We start from the raw sequence: 26,649 nt of genomic DNA on the forward strand, positions 1-26,649 counted from the left end.
ATGAAACAAATCAGGATTTCCCCATAAAATTTAGGCCTATATAGACCACCTTTAGGCCTATATATACATTTTTAAAGGTAGACACCTTTAAAACAGTCCCCACCTTTTCTAGGTCCCCTGAATATAGGCTAACTTAATTGCATTGGAAATGTAATTTCTAAGATTCCTGTGAAGTTGCAAAACATTATAATGATATCAGGGGCCGGATAAAATGGCCTCAAGGGCCCTCGAGACATAGGTTCCCTACCCCTGGTTTAATGGTTAGTGATTCTGAAAAACACCACTGGGCAGCGTGAAAAAACATAGCCTACACACACACAGACACACACACACACACACACACACACACACACACATTTTAGTAAAAGGCCAAAAAATGCCCTAGGGCCCCCAACAATCCCGTTGCCTAGGGACCCCAAAATCCTAGAAACAGGCCTGCCGACCCCCCACTCCCTCCCACCCACCTGACCTCACCCCACCCCACCCCACTTGAAATTGACTGGGGCAGCTCCCGACCTGATCACTGGCATTTACATATTAAAGGCTCTTCTAAGAAGGGGATGGGAGGGGGGCATGGGGGAGCCGCAAATGCTGTGGCTTGAGGTATGAGGCAATTTAAGGTGCAAAACTCATCCACAAATTCCTCTTTTCATGCAGTGTGTCTGTAATATATTTGAATGCATGTTTTAAGGGAAATAAAATGAACTAGACTTTACACATGTAATTTCCATTTTAACCATCTCAAATAACCCTGAGGTTCACATAGTCAGACTACTAGAGAAACAAAACTTTTACAGATAAGATGGAATTTATTCCTCCTATGGGAAATTCAAGAAACTGTTGTCCACTGTTTGTAACTGTATTTCCTAGCATATAACAATATGGGATTGTTTTGTCATTTTTCTTCATGAGGAACGAGTGAGGCGAACACATCGCGGGCTGGGGGAAGAACTGCAGTGGCGCGTTGGACTACAGGACAGGTAAAGAGGTTTACTCTGAGCATGTCAACTCGTATTCCTGTGATTAGAGAGCTGTTCATAGAGAAAATGTCAGCCTTTTCTGTTGTCCAGAAAGGTAATGCAACCACATTGCCGTATGGGGTACCTAAGTCTCCACCCCTTCCGGGTAGCTATTTAAAAAAAAAAAAATAATAAAAAAAAAATTGCCTGGTCTGTAATGGACTGATCAAATCTATTTTCCGATCCACCTCGTATTCCCCCCTAGATCACACATATGCTGTGTACAACAGAAGCTGCGTATACCCACTTCAGCCGCAGTGCAGCAGCAGGGCTGGCTTTGCTCCTTCAGTCTCGGTTCACATCAAATACATGTGGCGCAGGTTGTAGCCTCTTAAAAAGTTTTGCACAAACACTAAAATATCCTTTCTTGCCTGCCACAAATGAGTGGTCTTTCGAGGCAAATCTACAATGCTTTTATGCTGTTTTTCCTTCAGCTGTAACTGTGGCACTAATTAGGTAGGAGGGAATTATGAACAGTTCCACAGAATCCGTGGTAGCGGCATAAAACCTTCGACCTCGCCGTTAGAAAGGTGGAGGCAGAGGAACTTAACTATTGAGGAATGTTTCAGAGCAACAATCAGGTTTTCAGTTCCACTTCAGTTTTTTGTTTTCAGTGTATGTCTTGTTTTTGTCTTCAGTTTGTTTGTGTGATTTGTAAGAAGAGAAAAATGAAAAAGAAATTACTTACAAAGAATATATGGATTTGTTTGACCACAGGAAGAATTGTGCCCCTGTAAAGGGGAAGCTGATGTGTTGTCAATAAACCAATCAATCAATTAAAAAAAGACATACAAGACTTGTAAAAAAAATAGGGTGTAACACAAGTCAAATGTTCTATCAAACCGTTTCCTTGGCGGAGGGCTGCACTCTAAGTGTATTTGTAATTGTCAATGTCTTGTGTGTTCTTGTTAAAATTGCACATAGGAACTGGTCAAACTCAATTTCAAACTTCTGTGTCAACCCTGTTTCATAGATTTTTGACAATAAAGTTCACTTGACTTGTATGTTTTCTGTTCAGCTTTAGGTCCCCTCATAATGAGGAAGTTACTAAGGCTATTCTTCAAGCCATCAAGGATTCTGGGGAGAGCTGGGGACCCGAGAGCTTACTCAGAAGTAAGACTTACGAGAATTCATCAGACATTTACATTTACCGGCCACTTCATTAGGAACACCTCTCTAGTGCTGGGTTGGACCCCCTTTTGCCTTCAGGACTGCCTGCAACAATACTATGGTAGACTGTGGCCAAAAATACTGAATTAAACCAAGATAAGGCAAAATACGCCCACTCAATGCAAAAGCGTGTGCTGAAGTTGGGTCTCCTAAGGGGGCATTGTACTTCTTCTCTTTTTGAGGTGATTGCGCAAGACGTGCGCTACCGCCATCTACAGCGCTAAGGGGACTTCATTGATTCTCAACCTCAGGACTCCGAAGGTCTCCAAACCGAAGGTCTCCTAAAGGGGCGTTCACCCGACATAAAGTGGATACCGGAAAAGAAACAAAATGACGCTTCTTGTTAGATCCACCTTCTTTGCTGTGGCATTCCAACAAAGGGATTCTCTTATGCATGCCTCGATTGTAATGAGTGGTTATTTGCCTTTGTATCAGCTCAAACCAGTCTGGCCATTTTCCTCTGACCTCTGCTGGCATTTTTGCCCACAGAATCGCTGCTCACTGCATTTTCTTTTCTTTTTCGTACCATTTGTAAACCCTAGAAATGCTTGTGTGTCCCAGTAGATGAGCATTTTCTGACATGCTCAAATCAAGCCCTTTTAGCTTGACAGCCATGACATGTTCAAAGTCATTTAACCCTGTGAGACCTGAACCATGAAAGCAATGAGAGACCATTCTAATTTTTTGGAATTTGCTTCAATATAGGTCCCTTATAAGAAATGTAAAAAAATATATGGTGAAAAGATATATGATGCATCAGGCTTTAAAGGAATGAAAATTCCAATTTCATGACCATTGAAAAATGACTTAATGCATTTACAACTTTTTTTTAATTTAAAAAAGTTGTCAGACAATTTAATTTGAGGATTATCTTTAAATATTTAGTGAGATCCTGCCATTTTTTTAAAGCCTATCCTTGTTTTAGCAGGACCATATTTTACATTTCCCACAGCCTGGTTGGGTAATTTTTTAAAATCTATGTAAAAACATAGCTGATCGAATGCTTAACAACCTATTTATGAGTGTAATATAGATCATTATTAATTTTTGATGTGTAATTTGAATATATGGGTCCATTACTACAATTGGACCATTTCTCCATTCACTTCAATGCATTTTTTTACGAGATCATAATTTCAACATTTTGCATTACATTTTCAAAATTGCAAGTAAAACCTGCTTCTTAAGGCAATATCTTTGTCTTGAAGTAAAACAACTTGTGTGTTTTGTTAAACGATCGTCGTGGTATGCTTTGTAAGTTTCCCTATGGAGCAAATGCATTGATGGCTGACTTCCTGCCACCGCCGGATGGTGCTTATTTGTTTCATCAGTTTTAGCACGATCTCTCTGATGTACAGTTATATTTCGGAAATTTGTACACAAACCTTTTGCAATTTGTCGGTCAGGGAAACCGCTTCTACTCCATTTTTGCATTTTTCGCCGAGCTGTGATCAACTTATTGTTGACCGCTGCTCTCTTGTGGCGGTTTCCGTGTACTGCAGGACGTTTGGAAATGACACGCAGGATGTTTTTGAGATGGGTTTTTTTTGTGTCAGCGTGGAGAGGGCTTTGAATTTGATGCATCAAATATGATGCGTCCGGCGCGATAGGGTTAAATAACCTTTCTTGCCCATTATGATGCTCGGTTTGAACTGCATCAGATCATCTCAACCATGTCTACAAGCACAAATTTGCCTCAATGAGCAGTTGTAACGGGTGTTCCTAATATAGTGGCTGGTGAGTATATGTGATCATGTTGCACAAGTAAGATTGTTTGGTAACTCGGTTTCTTTCTGCCTTGCAGAAGCCTGTAATAGGTTCTTTGAGAATCTAAAAAGCCAAAAGCGACTTGACCTTGAGGGGAGGATTGACGAGGTGAAAACCAGAAAAAAGCTGACAAGCAGACGTGAGAGGGTAGGTAAAACACAACTAGCAACCCTATCACACAACTGCCATCCTTTTCTTTTGTTACCACTTGACTTCAGGGGTCAATAAGCCAATATCCACCTTGATTCTAGTCCTATTGTTCTTTTTTCAGAATGACCGCATTTGGTACAACATAGACTAAATTTGCAAATATGTAGCGAACACTAAGACTCGCAAGCTTAAAGGATAACTTCAGTCAATTTCAACATGCAGTTGTAATGCTGACACTACCCTGGACTTGTCAGTACTAGGGTTGAGTACCGAAACTCGGTGCTAGTATGGCACCGGGGCAAATATTAACGGTAGTAACCAGACCGAAATACAACGTGATTTTCGGTGCCTGATTTCGGTGCCTCAAAATATGCAGCCGCGGCATAATTAGGCTACGCCCACTGTTAACAGCGGCACCGTTTTCAGTCACTCGCAGGAGGAGCAGAAGAAAGCAGAAGCAGTTAATTTCCCTCAGTGCTGATGTTTTGGTGCTCTGTAAACGCATGTCAGCAGCACTGCTAGTATTAGTGTTGCTAATGGAAGTATCCATCGACAGTTCAACACCATTTCATCATGTCAAACATCTAAGAATGCGGCATTAAACCGAATATGCCGAGTAGTGAGAAACTTGTCGAGACGAAGCCTACAGGTTCATTCCCTGCCGTTGCACTGGTAGCGCAGGCTCTGTAGGCCTTGAGCCAGAAGCCAAAAATTGACCTCTCGCAATCGAACGGGTGGGCAAGTTCTAATCTGTTTTTTTGACTTCTTGGACATCTCAAGTTAACAGTTTGGCATGATAACCATTGCAAACAGGTAGCTTTTTGGTAGTTATCATGTGTTGAAATGGTGGACCAGTAAAATGGAAATGTGAAAAATCGGTATTGTGGTTCTTTGTTATTATGTAGTTTGTTGACCACACAGGGTGCTTAAATGACCCCAGGGATGATTTCCCTTCTATCAGGACCCTACAGGAGTTGTTAGACCACACTAATAGGCTAATAGAATCACCTCAGCAATACAGTGCCCTCCATAATTATTGGCACCCCTGGTTGAGATGTGTTAAAAGCCTTAAAATAAATTCAGTGTTTATTGCAGAAGAATACTGTCACACTGAAAATTGTAGGAAAATGTAGCCTTCAACTCAAATGAATTGTAAGAAAATAAAAAAATCCCTGACTAAAAAATAATTCTTTTTCATTAAATCACCAGTTCCACAATTATTGGCACCCTTAACAATTCCCAGGAAATAAATATAATTGAAGCATTTCTGTCATTTCTACAGTAGTTTACAAAGTTTACCAGAGTATGTAGGAACATTTAATTAGTAATTCATCACTTCCTGTTTCCCTGGGGTATAAATATGACGTGACACTGAGGCAATTTCTCTTATCCACTCTTAAACATGGGAAAGACAAAGGAACACAGTATACAAGTGAGGCAGATGTGCGTCGACCTTCACAGGTCAGGCTGAGGCTACAAGAAGATTGCCACTCAACTGCAGCTGCCCATATCCACTGTGAGAGGAATAATTAAGAAGTTCAAAACAACTGGAACAGTGGTAAACAAGCCTGGACGAGGACCCAAGTTTATTTTGCCACCACGCACAGTGAGGAGGATGGTAAGAGAAATCAAAAGATCTCCAAAGCTCACTGTTACAGAATTACAACAAATGGTAGCATCCTGGGGTCACAAAGTCTCCAAATCAAGCATCAGGCGCTGTCTACACGCCAACAAGCTGTTTGGGAGGCATGCACGGAGAAAACCTTTCCTCACTCACAATCATAAACGCAAGCGTCTGGAGTTCGCTAAGCGGTATTGGGGCTTCAACTGGCACCGTGTGCTTTGGTCAGATGAGACCAAGATTGAGCTTTTTGGCAACAAACACTCTAAGTGGGTCTGGCGTACCACGAAAGATGCGCATGCTGAAAAGCACCTCATACCCACTGTGAAGTATGGGGGTGGGTCAGTGATGCTGTGGGGCTGTTTCGCTTCCAAAGGCCCTGGGAACCTTGTTAGGGTGCATGGCATCATGAATGCTTTGAAATACCAGGACATTTTAAATCAAAATCTGTTGCCCTCTGCCCGAAAGCTGAAGCTGGGTCGTCACTGGGTCTTTCAGCAAGACAATGACCCTAAACATATGGCCAAATCTACACAGAAATGGTTCACCAGACACAAAATCAAGCTCCTCCCATGGCCATCTCAGTCCCCTGACCTCAACCCCATTGAGAACCTGTGGGGTGAGCTGAAGAGGAGAGTACAGAGGAGAGGACCCAGGTCTCTGGATGATTTAGAGAGATTCTGCAAAGAGGAATGGCTGAAGATCCCTCTTTCTGTCTTTTCCCATCTTGTGAAACATTATAGGAGAAGATTAGGTGCTGTTTTGTTGGCAAAAGGGGGTTGTACAAAATATGAACACCAGGGGTGCTAATAATTGTGACACACATTATTTGATGTCAAATAATTATTTCTTTATGTGGGATTTTTTCCCCACTGAATAAATGCACTTGTATTGAAGGTTGGATTTTTCTCTTTTTTTCCATTAAGGTCCCATATTATTTAGAAAAAAATAATAATAATTGGAAGCTAAAAAACACATCTCAACCAGGGGTGTCAATAATTATGGAGGGCACTGTATGTGAATGGCAAAATGTGATAAAATATGAAATCTGTCTGAAATAAGGTTATTATTACATTTCCCCCCAACAGTAAAACAAAAACAAAAAACATAATGTACAAACACATACTAACATGTGATAACAATACTGTACATTAACATGGCATGATAACCATTGCAAACAGGTAGTTAGTGAATGATCATGGATTTGAAATGGTGGACCAGTAAAACGGAAATGTGAAAACTGTATTGTTTTTTGTTATTATGCAGTTTGTTGACCACACAGGGTGCCTACATTTCCTCAGGGATGCTTTCCATTCAATCAAGACCCTAAAGAGGTTGTTAGACCATACCAATTGACCTAATATAATCACCAAAGCAATATGTGATTGACAAAATGTTTTTTTTCTTAACTTTTCCTGCAACAGCAAGAATAAATAAAAAGCATTATTTCAGTCCTCAGGATCTGACTCAGTCTAGTAAATATCTGTAAATATGTCACCATGATTATCCTCTTCATGCTGATATACACATGTTTGAAGTTTTCAGAGGGTTGTGCAGCATTTCCAGCTACTTCTCAGACATTGGCAATCCAGCAGTTTACATTGATGGCTGTACTTGCAAGACATCAGTTGTAACACTGCCTCAGGGGCTGAATATCCCCACATCCACTGTATAGTGAGATGGACATTTTCATCGTTGGCCCAGACATGGTCAAGTGGGCTTGGGATTTGTGGATGCTGCTGAAGACTTGCTTTCCAGATGCCAGACTGATAGTTGGCACACATAGTTTGCATGAGGAGGTAGTCCTCACACTACTACTACTACTACTACTACTAGTCCTCACATGGTGGAAATTGGCTTGATTCACACTCTCCATGCTGAGTGCAGAAAAGCTGGTAGCGGGCTGTATTTATGTTCTACGTATTTGTCGATGCTATGTAGAGTTGGCACCTAAATGCTTCATTAATAGGTCCATGGACAGTTCCCAGTCCCGTCCCAGCTCATGAAAAAACTGTTTGAAAGAGCTCTGAACTCATCGTGAGCTTTAAGGCTGAGCTTTCCACGACCTGCACATCCTTTTGTGTTTTTATGATTATTTTTGTATTTACTTTTCTATTGTAGCCCTAGCCTCTTCCCCCTTACATTAGAAAATTAGTATTTCAAGTAAAGATACTGTATACCCTATCACATAACCTCATGGCTTGGTGGTACTCACACTGGGTACAAAGTAGTTCAAGAAAACCATCATGTGGTGTACTCCGACTGTCATGTGGTGTATCCGGCGGCCTTTAACGCCATAACGCAGTCCCTCTATTATAACAGATATTGTCATTATTTGGTGTCATTATTGTCACTAAAATGGTAATAGAGCTTGGTAAGTCCCGCCCCTTAGTTCCGCATTTCACGGGACCTAAGCTGACCATCTAACAACATGGTAGAGAGTAATTATCTTCCAATCTCAGTCATTACATGCACTGGGCAATGTTAGCAATGTTCTTATAATGTAGTTCAGCGTTTTCAGCCAAGAGTGAATTGGCCTGTCGCCAGGCCCATTTCCAGTAAGAGGCTATCAGGGGTGGAAAGAATACTAAAACATGTAATTAAGTAAAAGTAAAATTACATCTTTAAAAATCTACTTAAGTAAAAGTAAAAAAAAATACTTAATAAAAATGTGATTTGAGTAAAAGTTACCTTCAGTTTGCTTTTATATCGCTTTCCTTCAATAGCACCCTTCGTGACCTCTAGCTATCTCTGCACAAGTCATCTTCCAATAACCTGACGATCGTGACAACAAAATTCTGTGTGTGCTGGTGTGGCAAAGTTGCAGGGCTAGGGTCAGCCCATTCATACAACAGCCCATTACTCTGAATTTAGGGGTCTGGATTTCATTGCGTTTGGGTCGTGGGCCTTAAATTGCAAAGACTGGGAAGCCTACCAAAGGAAATAGTCTGGTGGATTTCATTTAATTGCCAGTTGTGAGATTAAATTCATGAATAATTTTGTTAATAAACAATAATTCTTGTATATATTTTAAAACAACTGTTTTCAGGCTGCGCTGGTACTCCCTCAGCTTGAGTCCTTGGTGTGTGCTCTACTATTCCCAGCCAGTTACTTGCAACTATTGTGTACCGTCTGTGGGCTGTCGGACTAATGGTATGGGGCCGGCGGGCCCTAGATAGTCATCCAATAGATAAGTCCAAAATATATAATTTATGTTAAATGGTAAAAACACACAATTTCCCTTCATGTCTGACAGATTTTCCCCTTTATTTCAATTCTGCCTACCTCAGAATTTACTCAGACCTCAAGGTAGATTCAAATGTAAGTAAAATACTTTAGCCAAACTGTAATTTGGGTAGAAGTAAAATTATTTTAATAATAACTATTTTAATAACTACTTTGGACTCAGTTACTCATCAAAGTACTCAATTACAATAATTTTAGTAAATGTAATTAGTTACTTTCCATCCCTGGAGGCTATGGAACTTTTGTATGAGGTGGCGCCTTGTCAGTATACTGTAAGTAAGTACTACTTATTACTACTTAAGTGTTTTTGGGAAACTCAGCCGAAGACAATATTATAAGAGTTACCAGCAGGGACAGCCAGATGAAGGTAGATAACTGAGCAGAAGGAGACAAATGCAAGCAGACTCATGCTGTCCACTGCATCTGTCAGGCACAGACACACAGCCAATGCCACACCAACACACATGCACATTATGTGTTTTCTCTGTGTTTCTGGTAATGTGTTGTCTGGCGGCAAACGCCAGACTATATCGTCTAGCAGTTCGAAAAGAACGTGCAAGGCAGCATGGGTACTCCCAGGCTAGGTAATGTGTGGAATGATCAAAATTTTAGAATAGCATAACATGTGAATCTAGAAACCATCACTTATTTTCACATAGTAAATGTACTTTCATTACCAGACACTGAAGCAGCAACTGTAAGGGAATGCAACTCATCATTTTTTTATTCTTAATAATGTAATCGTGAAACATGTAATCTGTTATTCCCCATTACTGGCCTGCTCTCTGGACTCGGAAGGCTTTGAAGGTGAGGTGATCCCTCACCCCTCCTACTTTAAGTGCAGAGCGGGTCAGTCTGTTGATTTGGGACTTTATTTTTACTATTTCCAAACACAAGTGATTGCATCATTGGCATGCACAGATCTAGGAACGGACTTGGTGGTTCTAAAGCAACAGCCCCTTTGCCGTACTGGACGAAAAAGGCCTTTTTTTAAGTTCCTTTTTTTGTCACAATGTGGTCCATATTGGCATGATCATCTATGGTAACGATTCTTGAGATCAAAAGCATGTGACAATTCACCTTGATCTAACATAGCATAATAGAAGGGTGGGGACTCTAACTTATGTCTCAAGGGCCGTTTACGGCCCCTGATGTAATTTTAATCTTATGCAGTTTCACATGGAATATGACATGTTTTGTAAAGAACTGTTAGAAATTTAATTTGCAATACAATTAAGTTATGTTTTCAGGGGACCTAGTGAAGGTGAGGTCTGTTGTGAAGGTGTCCACCTTCAATATAGGCCTAACTGCAGGGGGAAATCCTGGTTTGTGTTCATAGTACAGCCCTTTATAAAAATTGAAGTGGCCCTCGAATGAAAACGGCTCCCCACTCCTGCTCTGGCAAGGCAACTGGAAGTTCCACATGCCCCCCGCCCCCACCTTGAGCACCTGCCCCCCAAAATGTCTTTGCATGCCACTGGATTGTATAGTGTAGTACACTCTCAACAACAGCATGGTAAAAAAGTGACTTTATCCTTAGTCTATGTAAAGAGTGCAGTCTCTGCTTCATCCAAAAGTGACTTTATCCTTAGTCTATGTAAAGAGTGCAGTCTCTGCTTCATCATTCATTTGTCTACATATCAAATTTGGGTGTGTATGTAAAATAGCTCACATTTAAGTACATTACACTTTGTGTGGATAATGAAACACAACTTTCAAGAAAACTTGTAATACAAAACCCACCTGTATTGTAATGTAGATGATAAACTGGGAAAATTGTTGTATTTTTGTACCCAATCTACCAGTATTTTCTCGCTTGGGAAATAAACACAAATTTTTTAATGAAAAGTCAGTGAAAATGGGGGCCTGAACTAAATTAAATGGGAAATCTGTGTAACGTGCCCTTTAAACTATCTAAGAATTTTGTAGAACAACTTTTCCTATAAATATATTTACCTCACAGTCATTTTTACTTTCAATTTATCAAGATATTAGCAAATTAGCCTAGGCGTTTTTAGTGTAAAATGGTTCAAATAAGAAATGCATGATAAATATGATAAAGCTACTGTTCTGCAAAGGTTATCATACCAATTCATAAACTAGACATATATATCAATATTAAAATACCAATAAGACTTTGCCCACCCTTTCGATTGCGATCGGCGGTCTGGCTCATGGACTACTGGGCAGAGTTGGAAAATCAGCGGCATAAAAATGCATCTATACTTGCTTTTAACGTCGGCGCACCCCTTCTTTATATTCACTCACTTTTCATATCTGCCTCAACGTGGTGCGATTTCGCCGAGCCTCATGGCATGAACCTGACGCTCGTCATTATTAACTTGAGTTACGCACGCTGTTCTAGTTCAGTTGTGACCAAAGAGGCTTGAGACAAGAGGGCTTACTCACGTCATAACAGCGTAGTAGGAAATGATGGCGAGGGGAGTACGGAAATGTTATTCACTGTGGAGCAGGTCATAGGACAGCGTGAATGTTTGTCAGCTGTCCTTAATTACCCCCAGCAATTACTGCAGACCAACAGCTGCCGTTACTTGGCCACAAATTATCCATCATGGTGTCGCCCCCACTGACCATGTGCAAGGGAGTACGAAAATGGCATCCATCGCACCCACTGACCAATGACCATGCGCAAGGGAGTTAATTTTCCATCCACTCGTGTCCTCAGGCAACGCCCCCGTACTACACTGTGGCCAATGCATTCCCCGCCAAGAGATTGTTCTTTCTCTTGAGTTTCTTTGGTTGTGACTCTGAACACACACGACACCGTCAGCGCTAACGTTGTTCATATCAGCGGAGTTGTTTTTAAAGTTTTAATTGCTATCAACAGCCAGTCGATTAGTTTTAAAACCATGAAACACCTGCAATTGGCTTAATGCCTGCAGATGAGGGGGAGATGCGTTTAGTCTAGGTCTGTGCAGGTCTGTGGGTCGGACGCGCTTTGACAGAGAGAGAGGAGGGGCTCTTCTTGCACACACGCTGTTTTGAAGCTGTCTGCCTGTTCATTTCCAGTGAGTGACAAGTTGTTTTGCTTCTTATATAGGCTGCTGTATGTAGGCCTAGAGTAGAGACCAATTTGACTTTGTAATAATTCAGTTCCATTTTTATTTTAGACAGTTTAATAATTGTATGCTGAAATAGTAAATAATAATAGCCTACTGAAGTTATATTGCCAACATTTCTACTCTGAAATTTCCTATTTGAAGATGGACTGCGTAGGCTACTGTTGGCTATTACATAGGCTACATAAAGTCTTTGTTTCATTAGAACATATGTGCTGATTTTGAAATTCATTTTATTATCATTATTCATTTTTTAAAAGTACCGAAAAAAGTACCGTTTAGGCACCGGCACCGTTTTAAAAGTATCGATTTGGCACCGGTATCGAATGAAACCCTTTCGATACCCAACCCTAGTCAGTACCTGAGGTTTTTTCTTTTTCTTCTTCAGCCTTTTCCGAGACCCTTGTCATTGTAAGGGCCAAAACATACCAAGGCGGAACGAAACGGACGCGGTCTTTCTGCTTAGTTTTGGCCGGCGTGTTTTTCTCTGCCTTTCACACTGACAGCGTCGGCGTGCGCGGCCAGTCCTATTCAAAACCCTCCCCACAGCCAAAGCTAACATGCTACTTTGCCATTCATTTGAATGAGACACCGCCGGTCGCCGGCGTGAAAAATACGCTCGAGTTCTATTTTCCAAATGCAGCGTGGCGCGGAGCCGGCTCCCGCGCCGCTGACGCCCGACTACCGCCGGTTGGTGTGTAAGGACAGATAGGTTTCAATGTATTTCCACCGACGCCGGTAAAAAACGTGGCCGTTCCGCGACGCTTTACTGCCTTGATGTGTAAGACCCCTAATGGGGGCAGCGCTTTGTTTACATTTTAAAAAAACAAAAAACATATTTATTCCTAAAAACATCCAAAAGGTTATACAACATCAGCAGACAACTAGCAAACAGTGGTACCTATTGGGAAAGTATTTGGAGTAGGCCTATGTTGATTTAAAAAAAAAAAGGGAAACAAACGCTACCCCCATTAGAATAGCTCATATCTCAGAAAGGGCTGAGCTGAAAAATGTGGCATAACCGGGTACTGACAAGTCATGGGTAGAGTGAGCAGTACAACAGCATATTGAAATGTGATATGACTGAAGTGGTCCTTTAAGGAAACAAAATGTCCTTGCCCTCGTCATGTTGGCTGCCGTTGCATCAAATTCTGGGAAATTATGGCGTCTTCATACCTACGGACACTCGGCAACGGCAAAAAACAGGGCCACAAGTTTATAAGGATAATCCCATTTAATTTAGTGACTTGCATTTGGGTCTTGAAGCATAAAACTACAGTCACCTGCCACTTCATTAGGAACATCTCTCTAGTTACCTTCAGAACTGCTTGCAACAATACTAGGGTAGGCTGTGGCATTCCAACAAAGATAAATTGGTAATAATTGGCCGACATTGTGCTAAGAAAATATCCTTATGCCATTATATGCCTAGCCTGAAACGTTGATGTAAGGCAGGGTTGACCCATGTTTTCATGTTGTTGATGCCAAATTCTGACCATTCCACCTGAGTGTTGCAGTAGATGGTGAGTCATCAGACCAGGCAACATTTTTCTGATCTTCTAGTGTCGTTTATGGTGAGCCTATCCAAATTTTTGCCTCATTTTCCTTTCGGCTTGACAGCCATGCCATGTTCAAATTAATTTAAATAACCATGTTTGGAAGTCAGAGGCGTGCTCAGTCCCTTTAGAAAGATGAAAAAAGTATTCTTGTTGGTGCTCTTTGGGTCAAGGTTCAATGTCAAAAAAAGTTGCTTGAAAAGAGAAAAAACTTTTCTTCACCAAGGCACTCCAAAAAGTATAGTTAAAAATGTCTTTATTATTATTACATGTCCATTAAGGACTTTTAAAATTGCCCGCGAGTAGCGGCAGTTGAGCCTTCTTCAGCCCTTCTCCCTTGTCTTTTCAAGCAACTTTTAAATTTAAATAACCCTTATTCCCCATTATGATGCTCGGTTTGAACGGCATCAGATCATGTCGACCATGTCTACATGCACAAATGCATTGAGTTGCCAACATGTGATTGGCTGATTAGAAATTTGCCTCAATGAGCAGTTGTAACAGGTGTTACTAAGTGTATGTCTTGTACTACATCAGTCACACATGACATTACAACTACCTGCCTTGCCTAAAATTGGGTTGACCCTGACTATCATGGTATACCTGTTGGGATGGGATATATTGGGCAGCATCAATGCATCTGGATAATCTCATGTCTCCAGTTACAGTAGTGATCTAAATGACAGCAGTGTCTTTACAAAGACTGAGTAAATGTCAACATTCTTAAATAAATTCTACTTTCATGAGCAAAAATGCATTGGTGACACTGAACATTAACTGCACGTTTACAACATTTCACAGAAAGTGAAGAAATGTAGTATTCAACAATAGCAGTGTTGATTATCTGTCTTTGGAAACTCAAAAATATACTGTACAAAACTAACATTCTTGAATATTCAACTTTGCTGAGCATACTAAACTAATATTTTGTTGCAGCATAACCATGGCTTCTGACAACTGCTTTGCATCTGTGGTTCATGGAATCGACCGTCTGACAACGGTCAACGGGTAGTGCAGCCCAGGGTAATTGTACTACATTGCACAATTCCTCTGCATTTCTGGGTTTTAACTCATGAACAACATTATTGTTTTGTCTGCCCGATGAGGTGAAGGTCTGGGAATTGTGCTGGCCACTTGATTAGTGGGGTGCTGTCTGGAACCATGATTTTGCTCACTTGCTGGTCACTGATTCTTGAGAAAGTGGCTAAAACAGGTTGTAATCTTGAAAGAAAAAATCGAAGTGAATTACAAAATAATATGGTATATCCTCGTAGACAAAGGTCTTGGCTTTTCAGAAATGCACAAGGCCAATCTCCCCATTTTCCATTTTTTTCAGAAATCAGGTTTTTCTCCGATCATACCTTGTTTTTTGTCAACACCGTCAGACACAATTAAAAGCAATAAAAAGTGTATTGATTTGGTTGCATATGTATCTGGAGTTTTTAAGTGATTGTGTGTGTTTTTTGGTTCACACTGCCTTTAAATGTTGAAAATTCACTTTCATTCTATTTTAATACTGCTTCATGTGTTCTAATTTAAAAATATGTGCAGTCAGACAATGCTTACTTAATGGCTAAATAGATCAAACATTTTTTTTGTAATTTCACAAATATTCGTGTAGGCTTAAATTTGCTATTACTTTGATAATTCAACAAGTACAAAGGAAAATTTTGTAAGCACATTCATTTAAAATGTCCAAAACTCCTTCTTACGGTGGTGACTTAAGAACTGACGGTGGTGACAGTAATCTGAAGGTGGTGAAAGTGACCTAATTATTACCTACATTTAGCAAAATAAATAGCCCTCTCAAGTCAATGACATCTAGCATAAACACTATTTTTGTGTGTGCACAGTATGTTTGTGCATGTGTTTTTTCTTCATTTATTAGATACTCTAGGAAGTAGGCCTAGATTATTGAAAATGTGGCATGAACAGGTTTTAAGTTGTTCAAATCCAAAATATAGAGGTGTATTATCATAGATGAACGTCTTGGCTGTGCAGTGAATGTATTGGCCAAGCTCCCCATGTTTTACATTTTTCATAAAATGGGCTCTTTCTTGGTTTTGTCACCAGCGTCAGACAGAATTAGAAGTAAAAAAAATAAGTTTACTGTATTTAAGTGAATTACTTTTAAAATTCAACATAATTGTAGATACTTATTGGAAGCATATTCTTAAAACTTGTCAAAAACATGTAAAACACGTGCTTTTTTGTGAACTACATCAGATGTCACCACTGTCAGGTTTTGTGACAAAAAACCCTCCAAATGCACCTCAGTGGAGGCTTGAGTATAAGTTTGGGTCACAATTATTACTAACATGTCTGGTAATGTTTCATTAACCAGCCCAATTTAGTAAAATATGGAACAAGATGATGAGCGGAACAAAATCTGACGGTGGTGACATCTGACGGTGTGAGACAAAAAAACACTCTTTTACATATTGTGCATTTTTTGCTCACATTAGCCACTTCGTTTTTGCTCTGTTTCTTAGGGGCTTCATGACGCTTCTGAAAAAGTATATATAATTAACATTAATGTAACAATAATACTATTAAAACCCCCGACGGTGTTGACAGTTTATGGTTGGGACAGTACCAGTGTCCAAACAAATTATCAAATTGAGGAGAAATTAGTAAACTTACAGGAGCTTCAGTGATGGTGAAGTACTCAGTAGATCTAAAGGTTTGAAAAGGGGTCCTAAGTAATGACAATGACCTTGCGCATACCTGATTTTATTGTCTTTTTAAAAAAATCTGACGGTGGTGACTAATATGCTGGACACACTTTGAGCAATCAGAAAATAGTAGTAAATATTGCTTTACACGCACTATGTGCATATCTGCAGAACCACTTCAATATGGACTTTCACATCATGGTGATATTATTCAGTGATTTTTACATTTTAAGTCAATTGAAATGATGATGTCTGTCCTTGGGACAGCTGTTTTTACAGGGTGTGGGCAGGTTTATAGCCATGAAAAGTAATAAAATTACACTTAAATATTTCAAACGACTGTACATTTATGTAACAGACCCCTGTGTCTTTACCTGGATTCATTTTGTTCATGAAAATGTAGTTTATTTTCAACAGAATTGGCAGTTTATTGCAGAGACATGTTTTAGCCGCTTTCTCAAGAATCAGTGTGGTGTGTTTGGGGTCATTGTCTTGTTGAAACATATACTTTGAGGCCATTTTCTCCTCAGTATAGGGCAACAGGACTTATTGCAGTATCTTGATATGGTCAAGCTGATCCACGATCCCCAGCATGTAGAAAATCGGAGCGACATTGTAGCACAAAAAACATCCCCATAATGATACTTGCACCACCATTAAATAAGATGAGATTTTTCTTTTTGAGTCTGAGTGGGTCACAGTTTAACAGACATCCTGCAAACAGAGAATTCAAGCCATAGTACACAGTGAAGACGGTTTGGCACGATGGTGCAAGCATGATGATATGAGGATGTTTTCACACTACGGTGTTAGTCCGATTTTCTACATGCCAGGGATCCTAGAACAGTTTGAGTAAATCAGGATATTGGAAGAAGTCATGTTTCCCTACTTCTGAAGAGAAATGCCTTTTGAAGTAAATGTTTCAACAAGACAATGACCCCGAACACACCAGCGAGCAAGCAAAATCATACTTCCAGACAAACAGCATCCAACTAATGGAATGGCCTGCACAATTCTCGGACTTTAATCCGACAGAAAATGTGTGTGGGCTGACAAAGACTGCTCATGAGGAAAAAACAAGAAACGCAGACGAATTGTGGAATGTAATACAATTGCAATACCTGTACCATTGCCAGATGTTAGTCGACTCCATGTACCACAGATGTGAAACTTATTAAAAACCATGGATATGCAACAAAATGTTAGTTTAGTAAGGCAAATTTGCCAGTTTATACGGAACATCTTTGACTTTCCAAAGTCAGATGTCAACACTGCTATTTTTGGACATGACATTTCTTAACTTTCTATGAAATATATGAAATTGAATTTTCCCATTTTTGTCTTTGAAATGGAATGTGCAGTGGATGTCTAGTGGCCCTGAAGCATTTTTACTCATCACAGTACCATTTTTATTTTCTTTAAAGAATTTTGACATACACTCATGTTTGTAAAAGCACTGCTATTATTATGAGCTCAAATGTATTTGGCATGTTCATGGCAAATAAGTGTGGGTATAGGTTTTTCACAGTTAACACTTATGAATGTTTAACACATTGGCTAAAACTGCCTTATTTTTTGCAGCTTTTCAGACGACTACAAATGGTGGCGCTGGATGTTTTGGATGAGGACGACCTCCAGCTCTTGAAGGGGGCGGATGCCAGCCTTATGTCCGATGAGGAAAGTGGGGAGGAGGACAAGGGCACGTTTGTGGTGCTCTCTCCAAGGTGGAGGAGTGCGCGCCTTACGCGTATATTGCATAGATGTCAGCAGGCGCTGGAGGCCAACGGGAGGATGGGACGTAAGCCAGGGAGTTCCAGCCGGCGAGCTACTTTGAACGGCCGTTTCTGTGCTCGGGACCCCCCTGCTGCGTGAGAAAAAACTAATTATGTTGATGTGTGATTTTGAAATGTTAAAAAATAATAATAATTTTTTTAAAAAGTAGGCCTAGTAGTTGTAATGCACGTGAAACTTTTCCCGTGGGCACGCAAAACTTTATTGTACTCCACAAAAAGTAGGCAGAAAGACTCAAAATAAAAATAAGGTGTAATATAGTCAAGTATTCCATCAAACAGCTTCCTTGGCGGAGGTCTGCACTCTAGAGAGTGCATCTAGTTCCAGGTGCATTCATTTTCAATAAACTTGGGTTTTTTGTTATTTGTGTGCGTTTGTTTGTTTTGGGTTTTTTTTTGCTGCAAACTATCTGCAGTATGTATTTCTCATACAATAGACTACAACAACTTAACAAATAAAGTGTAATGGGAACGTGAATGAGTTTGTATAAAAAAATGAAATAAAGCACAAAGGACTGCAATCAGGTAATCATTTGCCATGTGTTTTATTTTGGAGTCAAGAAAAGAGTCCCTCTCGATTTTAGAGATCTGCTGTAATTTCATTCCTTAAAGGGACACTCCACCCATTTTGCATTAGGCTTTCCATTGATAGACACCCAGTCATACTTTTGAATGGTCTTTCAAAAATCTCTCAATTCCCCCTGAGGTTAGAGAAATCCACATTCATCTCTTAACACTTCCTATGTCAATGATGTAAAAATGGTCATTTTGCATCATCGACATAGGAAGTGTAAGAGAGGTGGATTTCTGTTGAGACTACAAGCAGTGATGGTACAAGAAGGAGATAAGTCAGGCTCGTTGTTTTCGGGTATCCCGTTGACGTCAGGTGAACGCCCCTTTAGAAGACCATCCGAGTTTGAGAGTGAATTACGCCTCTAGAGTGCATTTGTGGGATTGAATCCTTGGATGACAGTTCAGATTTCGGATGTCAAAATGCAAATTGACGTGTGTCCTCCTCGTCACTTCCACCTTGAAATAAAACAAAGGGGTGACATAGGTTTGTGTTGTGTGTCTTATTCATTGCACATCATCCAAAGACGGAACACAGGTGTGTTTCACATACTATTTAATTATGCCATCGTATATTTTTGGGTAGCAGCAACTGTGTAGATGAGGTAGGGATTAGCAATATTACATAACATTGGTTGCTCTTTCTATCGTAATTTGGCGATAACGTCCAGCATGTTCACAATGTAGGCTAGCTTCAGCGCAATTCACCGACAAAAGGCTTTTCAGGTCACGGTATTTCCGTTACTGTTTATTATTCCTTTATATGCCTACTGTTGTGCTGATTTCGCTCACACTTGCAGTCCTGGCTTTACTGCTGCTGGAACTGTGATTAGTTTGGTCGTTGATGTGGAAACGGTTGAATAATTTTAGTCCTAAAGTTAAATAGGGAAGCGGCCAGGGCGAGTTTGAAGCCAGAATGTCGTCGTGAAATTAAAGTTCCAACTCTTTCCAGCTGCCGTTACGACACCCTTCATTACAATGCTGTCTATGGCCGTTTGACTCGGTTTTAAATGACATCACCGTTTCAAATTGTAGGCCTAGGTTATAGCCTTGACATCTCTTTAGTAGGCTATTTCATACACATATGATGTCCCATGTAAAGTGTTACAGACTTCTCGCGAATAGGCCTATTTCCTCACTGCCTAGCCAAAAAAGGGGACAACTAATGTGGCTTCACTGACAACTGCAACAGTTACTGCAAACAACTGATATCTACCTGGAGTTGCATAAACCAAAATACGAAAAGTGCATTAAACACCGCACACTGTGTAGGCCTAGGCCCTACTGTTCTCCCCCCCTCAAAGCACGCGTTTCGCCCGGTGCGTCTTCAGGTTCCCGAAGACGCACTGGGATAAGAGCTAATCTGAAGACGCACTGTGCGAAACGCGTTGCTCGCTCAGGGGAAAAAATACAAAAGAAGTATCCAGTGTGCGATGTTTAATGAACTTTTCGTATTGATCAAGTTTTTCTGCCTTGCACCTGGAAGGGTTGTGCACAATACAAGGACTTCCATGCACAAATAAATAAATACTAGGCCTATATATATATGACAGGATATTACAATAAATGTACAATGAAAACAACGTGAATGTCAACTGGGATTACTATAGGGCAGACAGTTACCATGAGCGACGCGTCCCATCCCATCCGTCTCCGCCACGCCTCTTCACAGACTACGAATCCCACCTCAGCCCTTTGGATGGCGGTAATACGCAACCCTTGTCAGCTGCCACCAAACGCAACAGTACGAGAAGAAGAAGGGGGGACAACGCCCCCTTAGGAGACCCAAACTTGTGCACATCCATTTACATTGTGTGGGCGGAGTTCAGGGTATCTCCTTCTTGTACCATCACTAGGCTCGTTTGCAACCACGCAGCAAAAGATTTGATCAAAACGTGATTTGCTTGGTCATAAAAAGGAGGGGATAACTGCGTCGCAACCAAGCTGGACACATCAGGACGACGAGATTTCAACAGCGGCAAAGAAGGTGGATCTATAGGTCTGTGGGTGGATCTACCTATTTTGACAGCGGGTGTACCAGGGCGCCCTCTCGTGGAATTAAATAATCATGGCGCTAATTCCATGACGTGCTTACCATCGTCGGCACATGCTTGTGAATTCCGAAACTCTCTCTGCGTCTTGGAGAGAAATCGGGTGGTCTTGTGGTAGAGATACAGGTTACCACTCAGTGAATCATGGTACAAGTCTTATGTGATGATTTGGCTTCACTTCCACTTCCATTCAGTTAATTAGTACTCACTTTAGGCTATTCATTTTGTGTTTTGGGACCAAAGTCGTCATTCAGATAGGACCGTTTTAAAATTACTTAACAGCGCCAACTCATCCTGCGAGGATTGAACCCAGGTGTTCAATATGTAGCTTTACCATGGCGCGCCAACCACAAAGGCCACTCTGTTTCGTGCACTTTCATACATAAAAGACAACATAAGTCTCTTGCAACTGGTCTGTTTCCACATTAACCATCAGCAACTAAAGACTCCCCGTGTTTCGGTGCAGTTTCGAACCGGGGACCTCATGAATGGAAGTCAGGCGCGCAACCACTACTCTAACCGTCGAGCAGGCGGCCCGTGGAATAGTACTGGTTTTGTAACCAGCGGCATATACTCCTAACGTGGCGAAGATGGAGCATCTGACAACAGGGTGGTTTGTTTCTTTTTTTTTACTGTTGTGTGCGACCATACATATGGATGATACCACTCTGAGTATGCTGCATTTGAGTATGAAATGCATTTCAGCATGTAGAAAATGAAGCACGTTCAACTACACACACATGAATCACATGAGCTATGAACACCAATCACGGCAGATTCCTCACATCATGGAGGAGGTCTTCTGCCCAGCGCAGTAGCTTTCTGCTACTGCGTGGCAGCTTGACAAAACTTTTGTTCCCGCGATGGTTCAACGCCATGTGACACGACTGCTGCGCAGAGGTCACTCCCTTCAACTGCGTCGTGCACGGCAAATTCTAACCATGATGCTTCACGTGGACACACTGAGCATGCTCGCTGCCTAGCAAATTTTCAACTTCGTCGAAATTACGCCATCACGAACGCCCTTATTGCTACAAGCCTTTTTCCCACCTTTTCAACCCCGCCCATAGGGGGTTGGACCTAATGCTCTAACAGACCTATCACAGATCAGTGTCCCAGTGCTTTTGAAATCACTGGCATTGAGGCTCCAGTAAGCAGTGTTGCCAGATTGGGCTGTTTCCCACCCAATTGGGCTGCTTGGGATGGCCGTCTGTGGGTAAAAATGGCATTTTACAGGAAAACTCGCCCAATCTTTCCCATCGACATCAATAGAATTGGGCAGGATTTAGTGCTTCCAGGCGGGTTTTGAGCATTTTTTGGGCTGGAAATCATCAGCCTCATCTGGCAACACTGCCAGTAAGTCACTGGCATAGCTGGAAAGGAGAAGCTGGAGCACACTGCAGCTTAGTTTTCAAGACTTTATTTTGTGCACACACCCGACCAACGTTTCGGTGTTGCTACACCTTCTTCAGAGTCAAATGATAGCAAGAGAGAGACACACATTTCAGGACTTGACATGCACAGGTGATCCCACTTGGTTTGGCTAAATTGGTCTCATCTCATTGCAGGTAATTGACCCCACCCCCCAACACCAGGACAAGATTGCAGACAATTAGACAGAGGCTTTGTGGAAAGGCATTTTGGATTCATACTCTAAATTCAGTGGAGCCTCAGGGCATAAATGAGGAACACAATATGTCTTGCTCTCTGTAACAAATGGTTCCAGCATCGCGGCTGTGGTCCTCTAATAATTGTAGCTGTGGTTTTATTGACAATGTTCTTTGTTTATTGTTTTTTTCACTTTTTTATTTTGTTTTGGGAAGTTGGCAAGCTGTCTAATTGTCTACAATCTTGTCCTGGTGTTGGGGGTGGGGTCAATTACCTGCAATGAGATCAGACCAATTTAGCCAAACCAAGTAGGATCACCTGTGAATGTCAAGTCTTGAAATGTGTGTCTCTCTCTTGCTATCATTTGACTCTGAAGAAGGTGTAGCAACACAGAAACGTTGGTCGCGTGTGTGCACAAAATAAAGTCTTGAAAACTAAGCTACAGTGTGCTCCAGCTTCTCCTTTCCAGTAATGTCTGTCCCACTGTGATGCACCTGCAAGCAGGGTTGCCAGATGAAGCTGATGATTTCCAGCCCCAAAAATGCTCAAAACCAGCCTAGAAGCTCAAAATCCCGCCCAAGTCTATTGATTTCTATGGCTAAAATTGGGCGGGTTTTTCTGCTAAATGCCATTTTTACCCGCACACGAAAATCCTAAGCATCCCAATTGGGCGGGGAACAGCCCAATCTGGCAACACTGCCTGCAAGATGAGGGAGTGATGATGCATAGGCCTAATGGGGCACCTAAGTCTCCACCCCTTCCGGGCGGCTTCTGGGGCTGGCAACGGAAAAACTTTTGACTGGGCTGTAATGGACTGATCAAAGCTATTTTCCGACCCACCTCGCATTTCCCCGTCGATCACACATATGATGTGCCTCAGAATTAATAACAACCAATGGTGTGCTTGTTGACTTCACTTGGCAAGCGATTTTTGAGTTATGAGTGTGCAAAAATATGTAATTATTTGGACTACACAACAGACGTCGCATGTCCGACGTGCAGCCACTTAAGCCAAGGTGCAGCAGTAGGGTTGGCTGTGCCTCGGTTCACGTCAGATATGCGAGGCGCAAGTGTAGTCTCCAACACAGTTTTGCACAAAAACTAAAATAACATTTCTTGCGTGCCGAAAATGAGTGGTCTTACGACGCAAATCCAAACCTTTCAAATTCACTGTCATCATATGTGAAATCCGGAGCACATGCCAAACGGGATGAGGATTTAGCTTGACTCGCTCCATTGACTCGCATTCAAAATTTTGCGAGCTCCTGCCCCATGTATCGGAAGTAGAAGGGCGTGACTTAGGTGCCCCATTCGAAACGGGGAAGGCAGCTGTCCTTCCAGTGAGCTAACTGGACATCGAGTCATCAAGTGTGAATCGAAACGAAAAATTGCTTTATTTCCTCTCTCGGCAGTTGACTGCATTTGTGGGCGTAACGAGGATATTTCGAGGATACATCAGATGCTGACTTCGCTGCCTTGGTACCCAACATGCTGTGCGCCACCTCCCTCTCAACCGGAAACTTGAAAAACAAACATGGCTACTACCCAAGCTACTACCTTATCATACTCTTTATTCTGACACTTATGTATGTAGATATTGAAAATCGAATGCATAAATCAACATTGTAGTATCTAAATATGCTGTCGCTAGATCTATTTATAGCCTATTTTACGATTCCGCCGTCTGACGATCATTCACCGTTCAAATAGCATGCGTAAGCTAAGCGCTAACGTGATGAACGTAACTCCTGCCATAGAATCGCAAGAATCGCCGTAACAAAGAAAGTAGATCCAAAGGAAGAAGCGTCATTTTGTTTATTTTCCGGTATCCACTTTATGTCGGGTGAACGCCCCCTTAGGAGACCTTCGGTTAGGAGACCTTCGGAGTCCTGAGGTTGAGAATAAATCAAGCCCCCTTAGCGCTGTAGATGGCGGTAGCGCACGTCTTGAGCAAACACCTCAAAAATAGAAGAAGGAGGGGACAACGCCCCCTTAGGAGACCCAACTTGAGCCCACGCTTTTGCATTGAGTGGGCGTGGTTTGCGTTATCTTTCTCTTATCCAGTATTTTTGGCCGTAACATCAAATGCGCAAGGCAGCGCACTCGTTAGTGCCGTTCGTAACGGCTGCCTCATCAGCTAACTGATCAGTGACCTGTTTATGTAGGAGGAGAGTCATCGAGTCACTGGCTGAATCTCAAATGGTGCACTTGTGCACTTTAGTGTTCATGTTTCAGTGCGCATGCCGTATTAGTTACGCACTGAAACATAGTGCCCGAAGTGCACAAGTGCACCATTTGAGATCCAGCCACTGCCTCCCGTTTCGAATTCAGCCATAGAGTCCCAAATAACTGGGTGTGGCCTGTGGAACTTGAGCATTGCAGTGCATTATGGGTATTGTTGTCACAAATCCACAAGCACTAAAAAGTAATTTTCTGCCTTTTCTTGGCCAAGAAGGCACCAAATTAGAAATGTATGTTACTATTCTACTATACATATGACCCACTTTCAGTAACATATTCATGTCTCCACCGGTGGAATGCCCCTTTAAATGCGAGTATAAATCCACTGCTTGATAAGCATCACCTGGAAGTTGCAGCTGTGACTCCACCATCAGAAAGTTGCAGAGATTGTAGATGTCTGTGTCACATGGGATAGTTTGTCTGAATGTGCAATCAGACTGACATAACTGTATATCAGCTCTGTCCACTGGTGAGATGCAGTCTTCACTCCTGTAGAGGTCTGGGAACAGGTACATGATTTGGGGTCAACAACTGGGAACTCTGTCATTCTTTGATGGTCTGATGATATGTGAATCCCATACATCAGTGGTTTCATCCAATTCATCCTGGAAAGGGGCACACATTACAGAGTTTAAAAAGTGCAATTGACCTCAATGTGGACAATAGGCAAGTGATAAATTTAAGTTAAAATGCTGAAAGTTATGTAAGGGGATGGGAAGTAACGAATTACATCCACTCAAATTAATGTCATTTTCTTACAATTGTCAAAAACGGTGTAACACAATAATGGACATTTGGAGGCTACCTGAATCATGCCCATGAAGCAGAATTGAATCAGACTTTGGTCCAAATATGTCCCACTGAATAAAACCCGGTCCTTCAGGTCTGTGAACAAGCTTATATAGAATTCCATGGATTCTCTTCGGAGGAAGCCCCACCAACTCTATCCGCTGATTTGCTGTGCTTGCCCCTTCAATGTAGCTGTCAATACCGGAGCCATCGTGAATGTTGCGACAGAGAAAGCGTTGAAAGTCTCTGACTTTACCATTCTCTGTGCCGCGGTCGCCTCTAACGACCCTCGGACAACCACCTAATCTCTCGACGGAATCCATGTAGTAGCCGCCGATTACTTTTGGAACGCTGCTGGTGGTGTATGCATTCATCCATATGATCTTTCGAGAAAAGCCATCAATGCAGCCGTTTATGCAAATGCCAAATGGTTTGAGTTTGTCGTAAGAATCCAAATGCCAAATGTAGTTGGGGCCTTTGGCAAAGTAACTTCGACGGCAGAGCCGTCGCCTTCCCCTCAGTTCTACCCCTCTTGGATCGAGTTCTTTCAGAATGATGCACACATCCTCCTTCTTGACATGAAGCCCATGCTCTTTGCATTTATGGTACATCCACCTGTATCCACAGAGTTGCCCAGATGTCTGTAATTGCTCTCCTATGAACTGAATAACACGGTCCAGTGGGGTGTATCCCTTGCGCCTGAATAAACCATTGGATTTCAGAATTCTTCTTAAATGTCTTTCAGACAGAATATAGCGATGTCGGCTTGCAAGTAATGCCACGATATCTTTGTAGTGGAGTCCGAAACTGAAATAAAGGTGCACTAACTCCTGAATTGCCATGTTTTCCATGGCTTCCAGAAAGTTTCGGGTGCGCACGAGAAAGTTTCGGGTGCCCACCAGAAAAGTTTCTGGTGCGCACGAGAAAGTTTCTGGTGCGCACGAGAGAGTATCGGGTGCTCACGAGAAAGTTTCTGGTGCGCACGAGAAAGTATTGGGTGCGCACGAGAAACCCTTGGGTTTTAATTTGCTCTTATATGTCCTATTAAGGGCTCCGTATAAATGTGCCCCGTTTTACAAATATTGTCTGATAATATGTATGTATGACAATATGTCTGATTTGCAGTAACTACAATATCCAAACTAATACCAAGGCTTTGAAGGCATTGTGCTGTTTCATTGGTGCAGTTACTACTATTTGCCCATGTAGGGCAGTATAACCGAACGATTTGTAATTTTGGCAACATCACAGATGTGGCACTGGCACCTTGTCCGTTCCATTAGAAGCCTGGGAATGTTGTAAATAACCTAGCGCGA

At 41.6% G+C, this 26,649-nt stretch overlaps 1 protein-coding gene across 1 annotated transcript in view; it reads left to right on the top strand.

Annotated features, from left to right (window-relative positions):
• Positions 1–18,156, top strand: part of LOC134449849 (uncharacterized protein C14orf93 homolog) — a 19,174-nt gene extending 1,018 nt beyond the window's left edge. The window contains exons 2-5 of the mRNA XM_063199958.1: positions 913–980; positions 2,038–2,132; positions 3,994–4,103; positions 17,866–18,156. Coding sequence (XP_063056028.1) covers positions 913–980; positions 2,038–2,132; positions 3,994–4,103; positions 17,866–18,156 — 564 coding nt within the window. The remainder of the gene's footprint in view (positions 1–912; positions 981–2,037; positions 2,133–3,993; positions 4,104–17,865) is intronic.
• The last annotated feature ends 8,493 nt before the right edge of the window (positions 18,157–26,649 follow it).

The sequence above is a fragment of the Engraulis encrasicolus genome, chromosome 5, assembly GCF_034702125.1.
Source record: "Engraulis encrasicolus isolate BLACKSEA-1 chromosome 5, IST_EnEncr_1.0, whole genome shotgun sequence".
In the NCBI taxonomy this organism is placed as follows: Eukaryota; Metazoa; Chordata; class Actinopteri; order Clupeiformes; family Engraulidae; genus Engraulis; species Engraulis encrasicolus.